The following is a 16387-nucleotide window of genomic DNA, read 5'->3' as shown; positions in this document are numbered from 1 at the left end:
AGGGCTAGGGTCGGTCGCCAGCCCTCCACAAAAGCCATCTACCAGGACTGATTTCAAGTTCATTGCCGTTAGAATTAACTTTTATTATTTCCCATAAAACTTAATAAAGAGCTCCGAAGCATTTCTTAAAAAGCTCCTTAAAGTCATACAGTTCAAAACATTCATAATCAGCGAAAGTGAAAGCGTGGCAGCCAGCCCATCTTGAATCTGCCTTCTTTATGGAATAACATATAGACGTATTTAGAAAACTAGGCGGGTCTTTAAGATACGGCTCCTGGAGTGAGGGAGATGCGAGTTCATGAGACTCTTCCGCGTAGCCAGAGCAGCGGGCTTCGGCTGTTCCCTCTTGATGCCGGGGCAGGGGTGGGGGGACTCTGAAGGTGGGCGGCGGGGCCCAGGTGTCCTCCTTGAGGTGGAAGCCAGGCTGGGCGGCATGGGCAATGCCAGCCAGAGGGAGGGGCGGCCTGGGGGCCTGGGGGACGCGCTCTGACTCTACACGAGCTGAGGTGCCCTGTCCCCCAGCTCCGGGTCCTCCGGCATCATGATCATGGTGACGGGGGTGGGGCTGCTGGGCACAGGGGCCTTCGTGGGGGTGCGGACCCCCATCTCTCTGATGACCGGGGTCCCCTCCTCCCCACACTCTTCCTTGATGCCAGGCAGGCTCTCAGGCGCCTGGACGAATGGCATCACTGCCAGCGTGCGGGGCACCTGCTGGACGTCCAGCTCGCCGTCCAGCCCTCCAGGGATGTTGATGACTGTGGACTCCATGGTCCAGGGCTCCTGGCGGCTGGGGACAGTGTCCTGGTGCACCTGAGGCCACACGTCCTGGTCACGGCCCTGCAGCGGGGACGGCAGCTGGAGGGTTTCCAGGACAGACTCCACAGCTGGGATCCTGGTGGAAAAGGACCCCTGGACGCGGGACTCAGCTGGTTCAGGTCCCTGGGCTCCTGCAGAGAAAGGAGACATCCCCGTGAGCACCTCAGGGCAGGGATGGGAGTGGAGCCCAGACACCGCACAGGGCCCTGCACGCAGGCCCCAGACAGCGGGAACCAGCGCTGGCAGCAGAGCGCAGGCTCAGCCCCGTGCGCCCCTTCCTGCCCCTCGCGCATCTGTGCCCCGTGCGCCCCTTCCTGCCCCTCGCACGTCTGTGCCCCGTGCGCCTCTTGCTGCCCCTCGCGCGTCTGTGAGCTCAGCCCCGTGCGCCCCTTCCTGCCCCTCGCGCGTCTGTGCCCCGTGCGCCTCTTGCTGCCCCTCGCACGTCTGTGAGCTCCGTTTCGTTCTTTCTCAGACGTGTTTTGCTCATGCTCAGCTGCGTCCGACTCTGCGACCCCGTGGACAGTAGCCCACCAGGCTCCTCTGTCCGTGGCATTTTCCAGGCAAGGGCACTGCAGCAGTTGCCATTTCCTTCTCCGGGGCATCTTGCTGATCTAGGGATGGAATCTGGGTCTCCTGCTTTTGGCAGTTCGGCCTTTACCACTGAGCCACCAGGGAAGCCCCTCAAACGTGTTTGGTAATTAACAGTTTTCTGTTCTCTTCAGATACTTTGAACTTTGTCTTTTATTTCTCTAAGCAAAGTAAACCCTGTAGTTATTTGGTGGTTTCACCTGCTGAGTCCCGAGGCCCTTGGGCTGTTTCTCCCGTGGTTTTGCTGACTCTCACTCAGGGGCCTTGTCTCCACGGGGCGTCGGCCACTTGGACAAGGAGCGGCCTGTTTTCCGTGTTCTGTCCGTGTCGTCCGCAAGGAAGCAGCGTTGCGTGATGAAGGGCGAGTCTCAGAGGGTCACCCCCTTTCACAAAGTCGGGTTGGCCGGGGTCCAAGAGTCAGCAGTGATTTTGCTCTCTTCCCCTCTCCCCAAGGGTTGAGGCTGGGGGTGGAGTGTTGGGGCCCTCTTGTTCACCTCTACCCCTGGGGGTCCCGGTTTTATGGGACAGCTTAACCCGTAAAGCAAGTCAGCCCTGGACTTGGCCCTCTGTTTCTGCCTCCTGCACGTCTGTGAAGGTTAAACTCAGCGGGGCTGGTGCCCTGGGCGTCCCTCTGCCTCAGTCCCCGCCCAAGACTCCCTTACCTCCCAGCGGGTTCACCGCCCACAGGAGACCCTCCGCACGTGCGGGGCACGCCCCGCGCCCACCCCGCGCCTTTCCTCCTCGGCGCCAGTCTGCTTGCTCAGGCTCGTGGAGCGGCCTCCCTCCTTCTGCACCAGTTTCCCTGACAGCACGTTTGTATTGTGTGGTCCTTGCGTGGAACCACGTAGACATCAAACTAGCCCTCCCAGCCGCCCGCTCCCTCCCAGGGTCGGAGGCGCCAAGCCCCACGTCAGGCGTTTTGAAGAGCTAACAGCTCAGGTGTCCTGTACTCAGGGACGCACGCTCGTGAGCAGTTCGCATAGTGAACGCTCACTGTTGAAGAGCCGAGTGGTGGGTGTTGTTTACGCTCTGAAAGGATGAAGACTCACGAATGAGGAGGTCTGTGTGAAGGCTCTGGAGACCCTGGCGGGCGGGGTGCGGCGGGGCTGAGCCCGAGTGTCTGCAGGACCCTGCCCTGCAGCCACCGCAAGCTCAGCTGCCGTCCCCTTGGGCTCCTCAGCTCGGGTGGGGCCACAGGAGAGGACACCAGAGCGGCCCTCAGCCCGGGCAGACATTGGCTGCTGCTGCTTAGACCCGTGCCCAGCTGCACCTCTGGAGCCCACCACTGTCTGGCACTCAGCAGGGGCAGGGGCTGTCTACGGACCTCCTGGCAGGCTCCCCCTTGTCTGCAGTCACAGACACAAGGGTCCCAGCCCTGGCTTTCTCTGGTGATTTCTCTCCTTCTTTTTCTTTTGAGAATATTGGACATTCTAGACAATCAAATGTAGGTAGATCTCGACGTGCCCAGACTGCGGAGGGTCTCACCTGATGCGGAGGCTTGGTTTGCAGCCACGTCTCCTGCTCGAGGTTGCTTTCTTTCTCTCTGGTCCTTTGTGTTCTACAGAAGAGAAATCACAGGGAATCCACGATGTAGGGTTTGTCATACTGTCGAGGAGAACAAAGCAGGTGACGCTTCAGAGACAGTCAGGTCTGCGCCCCACCCGCCGTGAGCTGCGGTGGTCACCGAGAGCTTCAGGACCTTCCCCTCGACCTGGGGCTGGAACCTGGCAGCCTCAGCGAGAGGCTGACCCTCCTCCAGCCTGTGCGTCAGGACGGACACAGGTGTGCTTTGTCTGATGCGTGTGAGGGCCTCAGGAAGCCAGGGAGACCCCTGTGATTCCCGGCACGAGAAAGGCTGGCTGCTCCCTGTGCGGGGCTCTGCCTACCAAGAAGCCTGAGCATTTCACCTGTATCTGAACACAGGCGTGTGTCTCCTGCCCTGGCCCTGCAGACCAACGGCGGTGTTGTCCTGTGTCCGCCGGCTGGCAGGTCGGAGGGGTGACCGCAGTTCTTGCCAGACTAGCCAAAGGGTCAGGGATGCTCTCACTCCAGCTTTCAGTGGTGCATGTGCGGTCCCAGAGACTGGGCCTGTGCAAAACTTCTGAGAGTCTGGACAGACTCACAAGCAGATCTGTTGCTGGGAGACTTCTCAGTCCAAACAGCACATCTGTAAATACTCTCGACCCTTCCCTGGTCCAGGACTTTAAAATTATCATCAAGGTACAAATATCGATAGATAACGTGAGTGCATGAAGATACAACTTCAGGGGAAACAAGGAGGGACGCCTCGCTGGGCCAGAAGCACCGACACCCCAAGAGGAGAAAGCAAAGGCCCAGAGGAGGCTGCTGTGGATGGCGGGTGAGGCTCTCGTGGAATCCACCACGAGGGAGGCGGGGTGGCCGTGGCAGTGGGGGTCCCAATGGGCCGCAGCAGGCCCAGCGGCCAGGCAGGCAGCAGGTCGCTGCTGCAAAACCTCCTGAATCCACAGCAACAGCGGGGTGCCTGCCCCGCATGAAAACGGTAACCTCAGCGGACAGAGGGCAGTGTGAGCGCACACACATGCAAGGGCGTGGCGCCCAGGAAGCGGAGATGGGTCGAGGTGTCACCAAACACCCAAGCCCCGCTGGGAATCAGGACCAAAGCGCTGCTGTGGAGTGAAGAGGAGAACGCAACGCAGCAGATGGCGGAGGCGCTGGAGGCTGTGGAGCAGAGCCTGCAGGAGGACGTGGGGGCTGGTGGGGTGGGGCTGTGCATCAAAGCACACAGGGGTCTGCCAAAAGGAGAGGGGAGCTGTCAGAACCCAGAAGCTTGCTCTCCACCGAGGGGCTTCCCAGGTGGCACTACTGGTAAGAAACCTGCCTGCCAGTGCAGGAGAGCTAAGAAATACAGGTTCAATCCCTGGACCAGGAAGATCCCCTGGAGGAGGAAACGGCAATGCACCGCAGTATTCTCGCCTGGAAAACCCCATTGACAGAGGAGCCTGGTGGGCTACAGTCCACGGGGTCCAGCTGCAGCTTCAAGGCAGGGCAGCCCCACTCCCCACTCTGTGCAGTGCTGGTGGCTGGCGCGTTGCACGTGTGGGGTGTGCACTCTGGCTGGCCCGGCCCTGCCCTGAGGGATGGGCACAGCTGCTGTCCTGGTTCTGGCCCCCTTGGCAGCAACAGCCTCCCAAGTGCCGCCCAGTGGAAGACTTAAAGAGACAGGACCTTCCCCCTCCTGCTTGCAGCCAGACAGTCAAGGATGTCTTCCCCAGGCCACAGGCTGACCAGACAGGCAACGGAAGAAAATTTTCAGTGGCAAGAAACACACTCTTTGCAAAATTCAGCCTTCAACAGGCAAAAATCTATAATCCCCAAGGAACAAATCTGACTTCCATGGTTATCACATGATTTATTACAAAGAAATAGGAAGTCTGGACTTTCAAGTTAATAGTCAAGAATATTAAATCAGCTGTCTCAGAAATACTCAATGAGTCAGGGGACATCAAGGATGAAGAATTAAAGGACATCAGGATAACAGTGTAAGAACAGATCAGAATATCAACAAAGAAGTAGAAATTATGAACAGAAACTAAACAAATTCTAGAGCTAAAAAGTGTAACAATTGAAATTTAAAAATTCACTAGAGGAGCTCAACAGATTTGACGAGTGAAAAAAGGATCCAAAAAAAAACTTGACTAAACTGAAATTATTAACATCCAGTCTGAACTGTAAAGAAAAAACAATGAAAGGAAGTGAACGGAGCCTGGTGGGCCTGTGGGTCTCCATCAAAGATATCAAGATACACCTTGTAGGATTCCCAGGAGGAGGAGAGAGAAACAGAGCAGAAAAATTGCTGAATAAATAATGAAAACTTCCCAAAACGGATAAAATCATGAATCTACACATCCAATCTACACTCTCCATGAAGAGCACGAAAAGGCAAAGATAGGACGCTGAAAGAGGGACTCCCCAGGTTGGCAGGTGCCCGATATGCTACTGGAGAAGAGGGGAGAAGTAGCTCCACAAAGAATGAAGAGACGGAGCCAAAGCAAAAAATCCACAATGCCCAGGTGTCAATGTGACTGGTGGTGGAAGTAAAGCCCGATGCTGTAAAAAAATATTGCGTAGGAACCTGGAATGTTAGGTCTATTAATCAAGGTAAATTGGAAGTGGTCAAACAGGAGATGGCAAGGGTGAACACCTACATTTTAGCAATCAGTGAACTAAAACGGACCGGAACAGGTGAATTTAATTCAGATGACCACTATATCTACAACTGTGGGCAGGAATCCCTCAGAAGAAGTGGAGCAGCCATCATGGTCAACAAAAGAGCCTGAAATGCAGTACTTGGATGCAGTCTCAAAAATGACAGAATGATCTCTATTCGTTTCCAAGGCAAACCATTCAATATCATAGTAATCCAAGCCTATGCCCCGACCAGTAATACCAAAGAAGTAGAAATTGAGTGGTTCTATGAAGACCTACAGGACCATCTAGAAAGTGAAAGTGAAAGTCACTCAGTTGTGTCTGACCCTTTGTGACCCCAAGGACTATACAGTCCACGGAATTCTCCAGGCCAGAATACCAGAGTGGGTAGCCTTTCCCTTCTCCAGGGGATCTTCCCAACCCAGGGATCGAACCCAGGTCACCCACATTGCAGGCAGATTCTTTACCAGTTGAGCCACAAGGGAAGCCCAAGAATACTGGAGTGGGTAGCCTATCCCTTCTCCAGGGGATCTTCCCAACCCAGGAATCGAACTGGGGTCTCCTGCATTGTAGGCGGATTCTTTACCAATTGAGCCCCCAGGGAAGCCCTTCTAGACCTTCTAGAACTAAACACCCAAAAAAGATGTCCTTTTCATCACAGGGGACCAGGATGCAAAAGTAGGAAGTGGAGACACCTGGAGTAACAGGGAAGTTCGGCCTTGGAGCACAGAGTGAAGCAGGGCAAAGGCTAACAGAGTTTTGCCAAGAGAACACACTGGTCAGAGCAAACACCCTCTTCCGATGACACAAGAGAAGACTCTACAAATGGACATCACCAGATGGTCAACACCGAAATCACACTGATTATATTCTTGGCAGCTGAAGATGGAGAAGCTCTATACAGTCAGCAAAAACAATACTGGGAGCTGACTGTGGCTCAGATCACGAACTCCTTATTACTAGATTCAGACTTAAATTGAAGAAAATAGGGAAAACCACTAGACCATTCAGGTATGGCCTAAATCAAATCTCTTAGGATTATACAGTAGAAGTGAGAAATAGATTCAAGAGATTAGATCTGATAGACAGAGTCCCTGAAGAACTATAGATGGAGGATTGTAAATTGTACAGGAAGTGGTGATCAAAACCATCCTTAAGAAAAAGAAATGCAAAAAGGCAACATGGCTGTCTGAGGAGGCCTTACAAGTAGCTGAAAAAGACGAGAAGCAAAAGGCAAAGGAGAAACAAAGATATACCCATCTGATGCAGAGCTCCAAAGAAGAGCAAGGAGAGAGAAGAAAGCCTTCCTCAGTGATCAGTGCAAAGAAATAGGGGAAAACAATAGAATGGGAAACACTAGAGATCGCTTCAAGAAAATTAGAGATACCAAGGGAACATTTCATGCAAAGATGGGCACGATAAAGGAAAGAAATTGTATGGACCAAACAGAAGCAGAAGATATTAAGAAGAGGCGACACAAGAACTATACAAAAAGATCTTCATGACCCAGATAACCACGATGGTATGGTCACTCACCTAGGGCCAGACATCCTGGAGTGCGATGTCAAGTGAGTCTTAGGAAGCATCACTACTAACAAAGCTAGAGGAGGTGATGGAATTCCAGCTGAGCTATTTCAGATCCTAAAAGATGATGCTGTGAAAGTGCTGCACTCAATACGCCAGCAAATTTGGAAAACTCAGCAGTGGCCACAGCACTGGAAAAGGTCAGTTCTCATTCAAATCCCAGAGAAAAGCAATACCAAAGAATGTTCCAACTGCCGCACAATTGCACTCATCTCACACACTAGCAAAGTAATGCTCAAAATTCTTCAAGCCAGGCTTCAACAGTACATGAACCAAGAACTTCCTTCCATATGTTCAATCTGGATTTAGAAAAGGAAGAGGAACCAGAGCTCAAATTGCCAACATCTGTTGGATCATAGAAAAAGCAAGAGAATTCCAGAAAAAAAATCTACTTTTCTGCTTCATTGACTATGCCAAAGCCTTTGACTGTGTGGACCACAGCAAACAGTGGAAAATTCTTCGAGAGATGGGAATACCAGACCACCTGACCTGCTTCCTGAGAAACCTGTATGCAGGTCAGGAAGCAACAGGTAAAACAGGACATGGAACAACAGACAGGCTCAGATTGGGAAAGGCGTCCGTCAAGGCTGTGTACCGTCACCTGTTTATTTAACTTCTATGCAGAGAACATCATGGGAAACGCTGGGCTGGAAGAAGCACAAGCTGGAATCAAGATTGCCGGGAGAAATACCAGTAACCTCAGATATGCAGGGGACACCACCCTAATGGCAGAAATTGAAGAGAAACTAAAGAGCCTCTTGATAAAGGTGAAAGAGGAGAGTGAAAAGCTGGCTTATAACTCAGCATTCAAAAAACTAAGATCATGGCACCTGGTTCCATCACTTCATGACAAATAAATGGGGAAACAATGGAAACAGTGACAGACTTTATTTTCTTGGGCTCCAAAATCACTGCAGATGATGACTGCAGCCATGAAATTAAAAGATGCTTGCTCCTTGGAAGAAAAGCATATTAAACCAACCTAGAAGGCATATTAAAAAGCAGAGACATTACTTTGCCAACAAAGGTCCCATATAGTCAAAGTTATGGTTTTTCCAGTAGTCATGTATGGATGTGAGGGTTGGACCATAAAGAAGGCTGAGCGCCAAAGAAGGACTGATGCTGAAGCTCCCATCCTTTGGCCACCTGATGTGAAGAGCTGACTCATTAGAAAAGACCCTGATGCTGGGAAAGATTGAAGGCAGGAGGAGAAGGGGACGCCAGAGGATGAGATGGTCGGGTGGCATCACTGACTCAATGGACATGTTGAGCAAGCTCCAGGAGATGTGAAGGACAGGGAAGCCTGGCGTGCTACATTCCATGGGGTCGCAAAGACACAACTGAGCGACTGAACAACAGCAACACAGTCAAGAAGCTTAACTTAACTCCAAGCAAGATAAACTAAAAAAACTCTCAGTGAGATATATTACAGCCAATTTCTTAGAACTTGGAGAGAATTTTGAAAGCAGCAAGAGAGAGAGCTAATCACAAAGGAGAGCTCCTCAGTGTGATAAACAGTGACTCTTCATCAGATTCCATGCAGGCCAGAAGGCACTGGGGTGGCATGAGGTCATGAAGGGAAAAAAAAACTGCCAACCAAGAATTCCAAAGCCCCCAAAGCTATCTTTTGAGAATGATGGAGAAACTAAGACATTTTCAGGTAAACAAGGGCTGAGGGACTTCATTACAATAGACCTGCCACACAAGAAATGCTGAAAAGACACACAGTTTACTAGTCTCTCCACATTCTTCAGGTTAAAATGAAGAGATGCTGCTGCTGCTGCTACTAAGTGTCCGACTCTGTGCGACCCCATAGATGGCAGCCCACCAGGCTCCTCTGTCCCTGGGATTCTCCAGGCAAGAACACTGGAGTGGGTTGCCATTTCCTTCTCCAATGCATGAAAGTGAAAAGTGAAAGGGAAGTCGCTCAGTCGTGTCCAACTCTCAGCGACCCCATGGACTGCAGCCCACCAGGCTCCTCCGTCCCTGGGATTTTCCAGGCAAGAGCACTGGAGTGGGGTGCCATTGCCTTCTCCGTAAAGGTAACTACAAAAGTTAATTTATAAGCCAGTACTATTGTACTTTGATTCGTAACACTTCCCCTTTTCTATATGATTTAAAGATAGATGCATAAAACTAATTATAAATCTTTGTTCATGGGCACACAGTATACAAATACATAATCTGTGACATTAACAACATAAAGGAGGAGAGATGGAAATGTATGAGAATAGAGTCTTGGAACACTATTGAATACTGAATTAAAATACTACTGAAACTGAATTAGTATTATTCAATAAAGTATAACTTTATTGTTATAAATTTAGAATGTTCATTGTAATCCTCAAGGTAACCATTAAGAAGATGACTAAAGGCCTTTAGAAAAGGAAGAAGGTAAGCAATGGGTACCACATAAAAATTCAATTAAATATAGAAAGTCAGTTGTATTTATTCCTCGACTCCTAATGGAGGAATTGAGGAACAATGTATATATAATAGCTGAGTAGCAGAAGTAAATCCTTATCTACTGGTTAATTACCTTAAACATGAATGAAGCAGGAAACAGTAGAAATCCCATGGGAACTGGGGAGCCAGACCCCTGCTTCACACCACACACACCAACCACAGATAGGAAAGGACCCAGCTCTCAAGACCAGCATGTTAAACTTTCGGTAGGAAGTATCGAAGACTCTCCTTTAGGTCTTTGGGTGCAAGATTTGTGAACACAGCCCCAAAGCACTATCTTTGAAATATTCCTAATTGTGACCCCCGGGCCCGCGGGCTCACCTGGGATGGTGGGGAGCTCTCAGGGGTGACGGTGCTGACGGAGCTCAGGCTGGAGCACCTGGAGAGCGCGGGCAGGAACTCCTTCCGCTTGATTCTGCTGGACGGAGACAGACATGGGGCGGCGCCACGAGGGAGCCGGGGGGCGGGGCTGGGGGTGTCTGAGGGCTGCAGGGGAGAGTGTGTGTGTGCCCGTGTGCATGTGTGTGCGCGCTCACGCGTGTGTGCTTGTCTGCGTGTGTGTGAACCGTCAGAAGGGCTGCCTACACTTCCACAGACAAAGGTCAAACGAGCGTGATGCCTGGTGTCCGTCCAGCTCAGGCGCCAGCCGTGAGCAGGGTGACCGTGAGGGGTCGTGCCTTCCAGGCTGGGGCAGAGCTGAGAGCCAGAGTCAGTGACTGAAATCCGCACAGGGGTTTCCTGCCCCAAATGCTCCGTCACAGATGCTCGCTCTCCTAGGAGACCTGCGCTGAGGCGCACCCCCAGCCCCCGTGGGGTAGAAAGGCTGGCAACTCACCGCACTGCGGACGTGCTTCGGCTGGCACTAGCTTCCTGCGGGCAGGGGGGGAGGAGCAGCTGGTCAGGAGGAGCCAAGCCCCACCCTGGATGTCGTGTCAGGGCGCCTGGGGGCCCCGGGTCCAGGGAGGGCGCTGGAGGATGGCGCCCGGCCCCACCCTCGAGCTCTGGCTGAGCTGCGTCCCCTCTCTTCCGTGATTGAAGTCCTGTCCCTCGTGATGCAGCACGTGACCATCCTTGGAAACGGGGCCCCACGGAGGCTATTAACAGTGGAGCCAGGTCACCCGTGTGGGTCCCAGAGCACGAGGCCTCATGTCCTCTTGGGAGGACGAGCTCGGGATGAAGACCATGTGCCCAGGTGGCACTGAGGGCTCAGAGGTACCAGCCCTGGCGGTGCCCTGACCGCAGACTTCTAGCTCCAGGATGGGAGAAGAAAGTGAGCTGCCTGGCCAGCCTCTGCAGCCCCAGCAGAGAAACACACGCGTGCGCTCGCTTCTCCTTGGTCAGGGCAGGAGCGGGACAGCCCCAGCTCTCAAGGCGCCCACCTAACTCCTGGGCACGGGCCTGGCCTCCCCGCCTCTGGCTCAGACTTTGCATCTGTAGGTTGGAGCCTCATGGGTGGTGTGTGGTGACGCCTCCTGTAGCTCTCATCTGCGCGTCCTCAGGGCCTGATTCTGGGCATCTTTTCAGGTGCTCATTTGCCACCCACAGATCGCTTTCGGTGAAGAGTTCGTTAAAATCTACAGTTTGAACTGTGGTGTTGGAGAAGACTCCTGAGAGTCCCTTGGACTGCAAGGAGATCAAACCAGTCAATCCTGAAGGAAATCAGTCCTGAATATTCATTGGAAGGACTGATGCTGAAGCTCCAATACTTTGGCTGCCTGATGTGAAGAACTGACTCATTGGAAAAGACTCTGATGCTGGGAGGGATTGGGGGCAGGAGGAGAAAGGGATGACGGAGAATGAGATGGTTGGATGGCATCACCGACTCGATGGACATGGGTCTGAGTGAACTCCGGAAGCTGGTGATGGACAGGGAGGCTTGGTGTGCTGTGGTTCATGGGATCACAAAGAGTTGGATACGACTGAGTGACTGACCTGAACTGAACTGAGGTTATTTCAGATCTTTGTTTTTATAAACAACGTTAGAGGGAACGTCTCTGTCATAGAGCTTTGTCTGTTTTTCTAAGATTGGGCTTTAAGTTAATGGTGGTAGACAGCCGATGCTCCCGCGTGCTGAGGGCTGTGCCAGTGGGTCGTCTCCTTTAATCGTCACCCACACACTCGGAGGTTTGCGCGGGGTCCCCTGCCCAGGTAACTGCAGAACAGGGTCGGACCCGGGAAGCCTTCGAATCTATTTTAATTCTTGGGAGTGCAATTCCTGGGTCCAAAAGTTTTATCAGTGCGTTTACCCAAAGGAAGACCCTTTAAAAGTAAACCAGCGACCTAAGATGCCTCATGGTGACTGAACTTGCAATTTCAGAGTGCATCTCAAGGTCGTCTCTCACACACAAAGGAGACGAGGGGTGATAACTTGCAGTCATTCACAATGGACGCATAGGTCTTTTTTCTCTTTCATAGGCAGCACTTTGTGTGCCATACCAAAGGAAACCTTACACAGGAAATCAACACAAGATCACACGCGATTTCTCCCAGAAGCAGTGAACGGGGAGAAACGAGTGTGTGTCTAAGTGCCGTCTGGACCTGAGAATGGACACAGAACCCTGCTTCACCCACACAAACACACGTCTCAAAAGTGAACACAGACCCACATGCAGGAGGTCAAACCCTCACCTTCACCCGGGCTGGGACTCGCGCACGACATCAGGTACAAGTGGTGAGTGTGGACCCCGTGTCCTAAGGGGAGGCTTTCGGCTTTTCATCACAAGGTAAGATGCTAGCTGTGAGCTTTCAAGGTGCCCCCTGAGGGAATGGGGGTCTTGTCTTTGCGTTCCCAAGCTGGGGCTGTTTTAAAATCATGCAAGGGAGTTTGTTGCCGTCCGGTCCTCGCTCTGCAGTGACCGCCGCATCCATACGATGGTTGTCCAACCCTAACCAGACCCAGGCCTCAGACACGGTGCCCGCTGGACGAATGCAGCGTCTCCAGACGGCCACACCCAGGCCTGCGAGGACCGACAGGAACCGACCGGCCTCTGCCGCTGCAGGCTGACCCGGTGAGGACCCAGGACCAGCACGCCCTCAGGGGCGGACCGTGTCCACGCCGCTGCCCCGGGAGGCCTCGGAGAGCCTGCGCTGCGTGCCCGCGGGCTGCTGAGCCCTCGAGGGGCAGACCCGCAGCAGACGGGCTGGGGCCACGCAGACACGGTACGCTTGGCCCTACAGGCCTCTGTAGCACACGGTTTGCACCTGCTCTCTCGCACGCGTGCCCACCACTGTTCCCGGGCAAGGAGCACGGCCTGAAACACTGCAAACGCTTAAAGTGAGCACGTTGGACCAGCACCTCCTGTGCCGTGCAGTCCTCTGCAGGGTCCTGGGGTGGCTGCGCCCCTGCCTCCTGCCCCCACCCCCGCACCAGGCTCACCTGCTGCGACGAGCAGCTGCTGGCATGGGTGTCGAGGCTGGAGACCCGCCAGTGGTCCAGGGCTGCTGGCAAGAGCTGCATGGACTTCACGCTGGTGGGGACGCACAGGAGAGAGAAAGCACACGTGTCAGCAAATGGGGACTCTTGGGGGCCCAGAAAGTCTCTCTATCCTGGTTTTCCATTTTCCTGAGGACCTCACAGCTTGGGATGGGTCGCGGGATCCCCCTGCCCCAGAAAAGTCAGAAAGCAAGCAGCCCTGCTGATCCCCGGAGCCTCCGACATGGACGGAGAACCGGGGCCTCCTGTCTTAAGCCCCTGTTTTGTGGGAATTCGTCGCACTGAACCTAAAATGCGCACGGGAGGGTCACGTTGAATTATCCACATGTGGTCATCTGAGCCTTGAGGAATGGAGGGCCCGGGAAGGCTAGCTGAGAGAGATCGGAACATGAGGAGGACTGGGGCTGCGGCTGGGAAGGAGCGAAGCAGGAGGGGGTGAGCCTGTCTCCCGGCGCTCCCGGGGGTCCTCCCCTGCGGGGCAGAGCAGACACCAGGCTCACCTGGCCGGGTTTCTGCTCCAAGGAAACCATGAGAAGATGCCTGCCGGTGTGTCTTCGCGTGTGAGACCGTAATCCTTGTTCATATTCTCATCCTACCCACTTAACATTTCAGAACAGACAAAACAGGCCAGAAGAAACTCTCTTAGAAACGGCACCGCCACCACCACAGGGACACTTTGTAACGTCCTCCGTAGAGGCTTTCCTCGGAAACGTGCCCGCGGAGCTCCCACACACCGCACGGGTGTGTGCTGGGCGTGTTCCTTCCTTTGGCAGGTGTCACGAGGCTTAGAAACTTCCTCTGACCGCTGTGAACTCGACCCCACTGGCTCTAACACTCTGAGAGGGCCAGCCTCGGGAGTGGGGCTGGGAATGGCCGTCAGCAGTGCCAACTCGCTCAACGGGACCCAGGAGCTGCGTTACTCGGAGAACGCTCCCTGCCGCCAGAGACTACAGAGTTTACTTCCCGTCTCCTCCAGAGGGTTTGTGACCTACTTGTATCACATTTTACCCATTGCTGAGCCTTGATTAAATAGGGCCGGCTTCTCTTCCAGGAGAAGGAACACAAGCTGGATTGGAAATGAAAACAAATGTTCCCATAGATATGCACGTGGCCCCTGCTCAAGGGGGTGAGTGCACCCGTCAAAGTCTTGTTTTCTTTTAACAGAAAGAACCTCACAATACATGAGGTAAAACAAGCTCCTAAGGAACCTTTCATAAAATAAAACATTGTGTGTGTGTATGTATATGCACAGAAAAGGAACTGGAAAGAAAGATGTAAAAAACACAAGTCGATGTCCCAGCAACAGTTACTAGTGGGCGGGGAAGTCTGTGTGTCTCTGCTTTTACACTGGGAATTTGTATTTCCAAATTTTGTGTAATAAATACGCGTTGATTCTAAAAAAAAAAAAAAAAAATTAAGGCAAAAGTCTATCATCCTGGTTCCAGTTAAGTTACTGTCTTTCTTACCAGAAAAGGAAAAAATAGAAAATGTTCTTAGATTTTACTTAAAGGATCATGGTTAAATGATATTTTGAAGTGAAATTCAAAATGATGTGGATTTACATGTTAGTATTGCCAATCAGATTTCTAAGGAAGAAAACCTGGAAGAAAAGTTATTGGGTTGTTTGAAAGAGAACAGGCCTTGCACGGTGAACTGCATTTCCTGGCCAACTGTTAACTAAGCAAGAACCTCAGGAACGCTCAGCCTTTGGGACACTGCCGAGTGCTGTCTTTCTCTAAGCTCCCCACTCCTGGGGTTCTGTGGGCCCTCTCTGCCCCTCTGAATGCAGGACAGGGACGCAATGACCCCAGGGCCACAGCCCCTGGAGCCCCGGCTCCAGGCGCCCTTCCTGAAGTCATTCCAGGCCCCTTCCCCGCCCCCAAAGAAGACGACTCTGTGCCCCCACCTGGGGCAGCGACGCTGGGAGGAGGCTAGTCCCCCGTGAGTGAAGGTGTATTCAGCACAACGCCAACCCCAAATGCAAGTGACTTGGAACTGGACAAAATCACTTGAAAGTTTACACGGAAAAACAAATGTGCAAGAATTGTCAAAAAATTTGAAAAATGAGAAAGGCTTGGGAGGAATTTGTCTACTAGGGAGTAAAGAGAGGCTGCAGAAGAAAGAGATGTCGGAGGCAGAAGCAAGCAGGTCCAGACACGGAGGGTCAGCGGGCCACCTATGCCATGGGGATCACTGAGCTTGTCCCCTCTCTCGTTGTATCCAAAAGCTAAGATGGCCTGAGGATCAAAGTGCAAAGGAAGCAAGTAAAACTGCGAGAATATTACAAAGATTGGAGGAATGTTTGGAAAACTCAGGAGCAAGAAGGTTTTTAAAAGACAAAATAAAAATTTGACACATTTGGCTTCAGAAAAATTTGTGACCTCTACATTGCAAAAGACACAATAAACTTTTTAAAATGACAGATTGGATGAAATATATTTGAGACACAAAGAACAAAGAATTAATCAGTATTTTCAATAGTCAAAGAGCTCTAAAATGGATAATATGCAAATACTCCAGGATAAAAATGGGGAAAATATATGAAAACCTAATGCAATGCACACAAGAGAGATTGTCGAACAGTCAAGGCAGACGGAATGATGTACGTTCCCACTGGTGTCAAGAGGAATGCACATAGAAACAATTGTTTTACTTGGATAAAACCAAACATACTGTTCTTATGCTGCAGAGTCTGGGGAAACTGGTGGAAGCCTGAGTCCCTCTGGCTTTGGGGAACGTCACCGTGAAGACTTATGAAGGTGTAGCACAGGCAGCCCTTTGCCTGTGGACGTCCGCCAGCAGTACCCGACAACAGGGCCCCTCAGGGGCTCCACGGTGAAGCGTCCAGCTGCACTGTGCGGGACACGGGCTCGGTCCCTGCGTCAGGAAGATCCCCTGGAGAAGGCCATGGCCACCCACTCCAGGCTTCTTGCCTGGAGAATTCCATGGACAGAGGAGCCTGGCGGGCTACGGACCACAGGATAGCAAAGAGTCAGACACAACAGAGGTGACTCAGCACACGCGTGCAGCTGACAATGTGGGCAGACACTCCCAGAGAGCTGTCAGAAAAAACCACTGGGAGGCCAGAGCCTCCCGGTCTGTCAGGGCATGGTTCGCCCGTGGAGGACGACCATGCTGCCGATGAGAGGCGGTCGCGTCTGCCCGCAGGGTCACAGGAGCTGCCCTGACGTGTGGCTGGGGTGTGAACGAGGGCGCAGCAGACGGACAGGTGCGGTGTCATCTAACCCTGTGAGTTTCATGCGTGGATGGAGCGCGCTGAGAGCTGCTCGGGCGTCACCCTTGAGGTTCTGC

General features: G+C 52.5%; 1 protein-coding gene across 1 annotated transcript; it reads right to left on the bottom strand.

Moving 5' to 3' along the window:
- Positions 1-20: 20 nt before the first annotated feature.
- Positions 21-13300, bottom strand: LOC113879061. The gene is made up of 8 exons (XM_027520305.1): positions 13218-13300; positions 13019-13109; positions 12513-12642; positions 12271-12333; positions 11186-11228; positions 9964-10465; positions 2890-2962; positions 21-947 (listed from the first exon to the last, which is right to left on the bottom strand). Exons 1-8 carry the CDS (start codon positions 13298-13300, stop codon positions 493-495), a joined length of 1440 nt encoding a protein of 479 aa, XP_027376106.1. The 3' UTR covers positions 21-492.
- Positions 13301-16387: the final 3087 nt, after the last annotated feature.

Source organism: Bos indicus x Bos taurus, chromosome 20 (genome assembly GCF_003369695.1).
Source record: "Bos indicus x Bos taurus breed Angus x Brahman F1 hybrid chromosome 20, Bos_hybrid_MaternalHap_v2.0, whole genome shotgun sequence".
In the NCBI taxonomy this organism is placed as follows: domain Eukaryota; kingdom Metazoa; phylum Chordata; class Mammalia; order Artiodactyla; family Bovidae; genus Bos; species Bos indicus x Bos taurus.
Note: the sequence above shows the minus strand (reverse complement) of the source record. Positions and strands in the feature narration are given on the sequence as shown.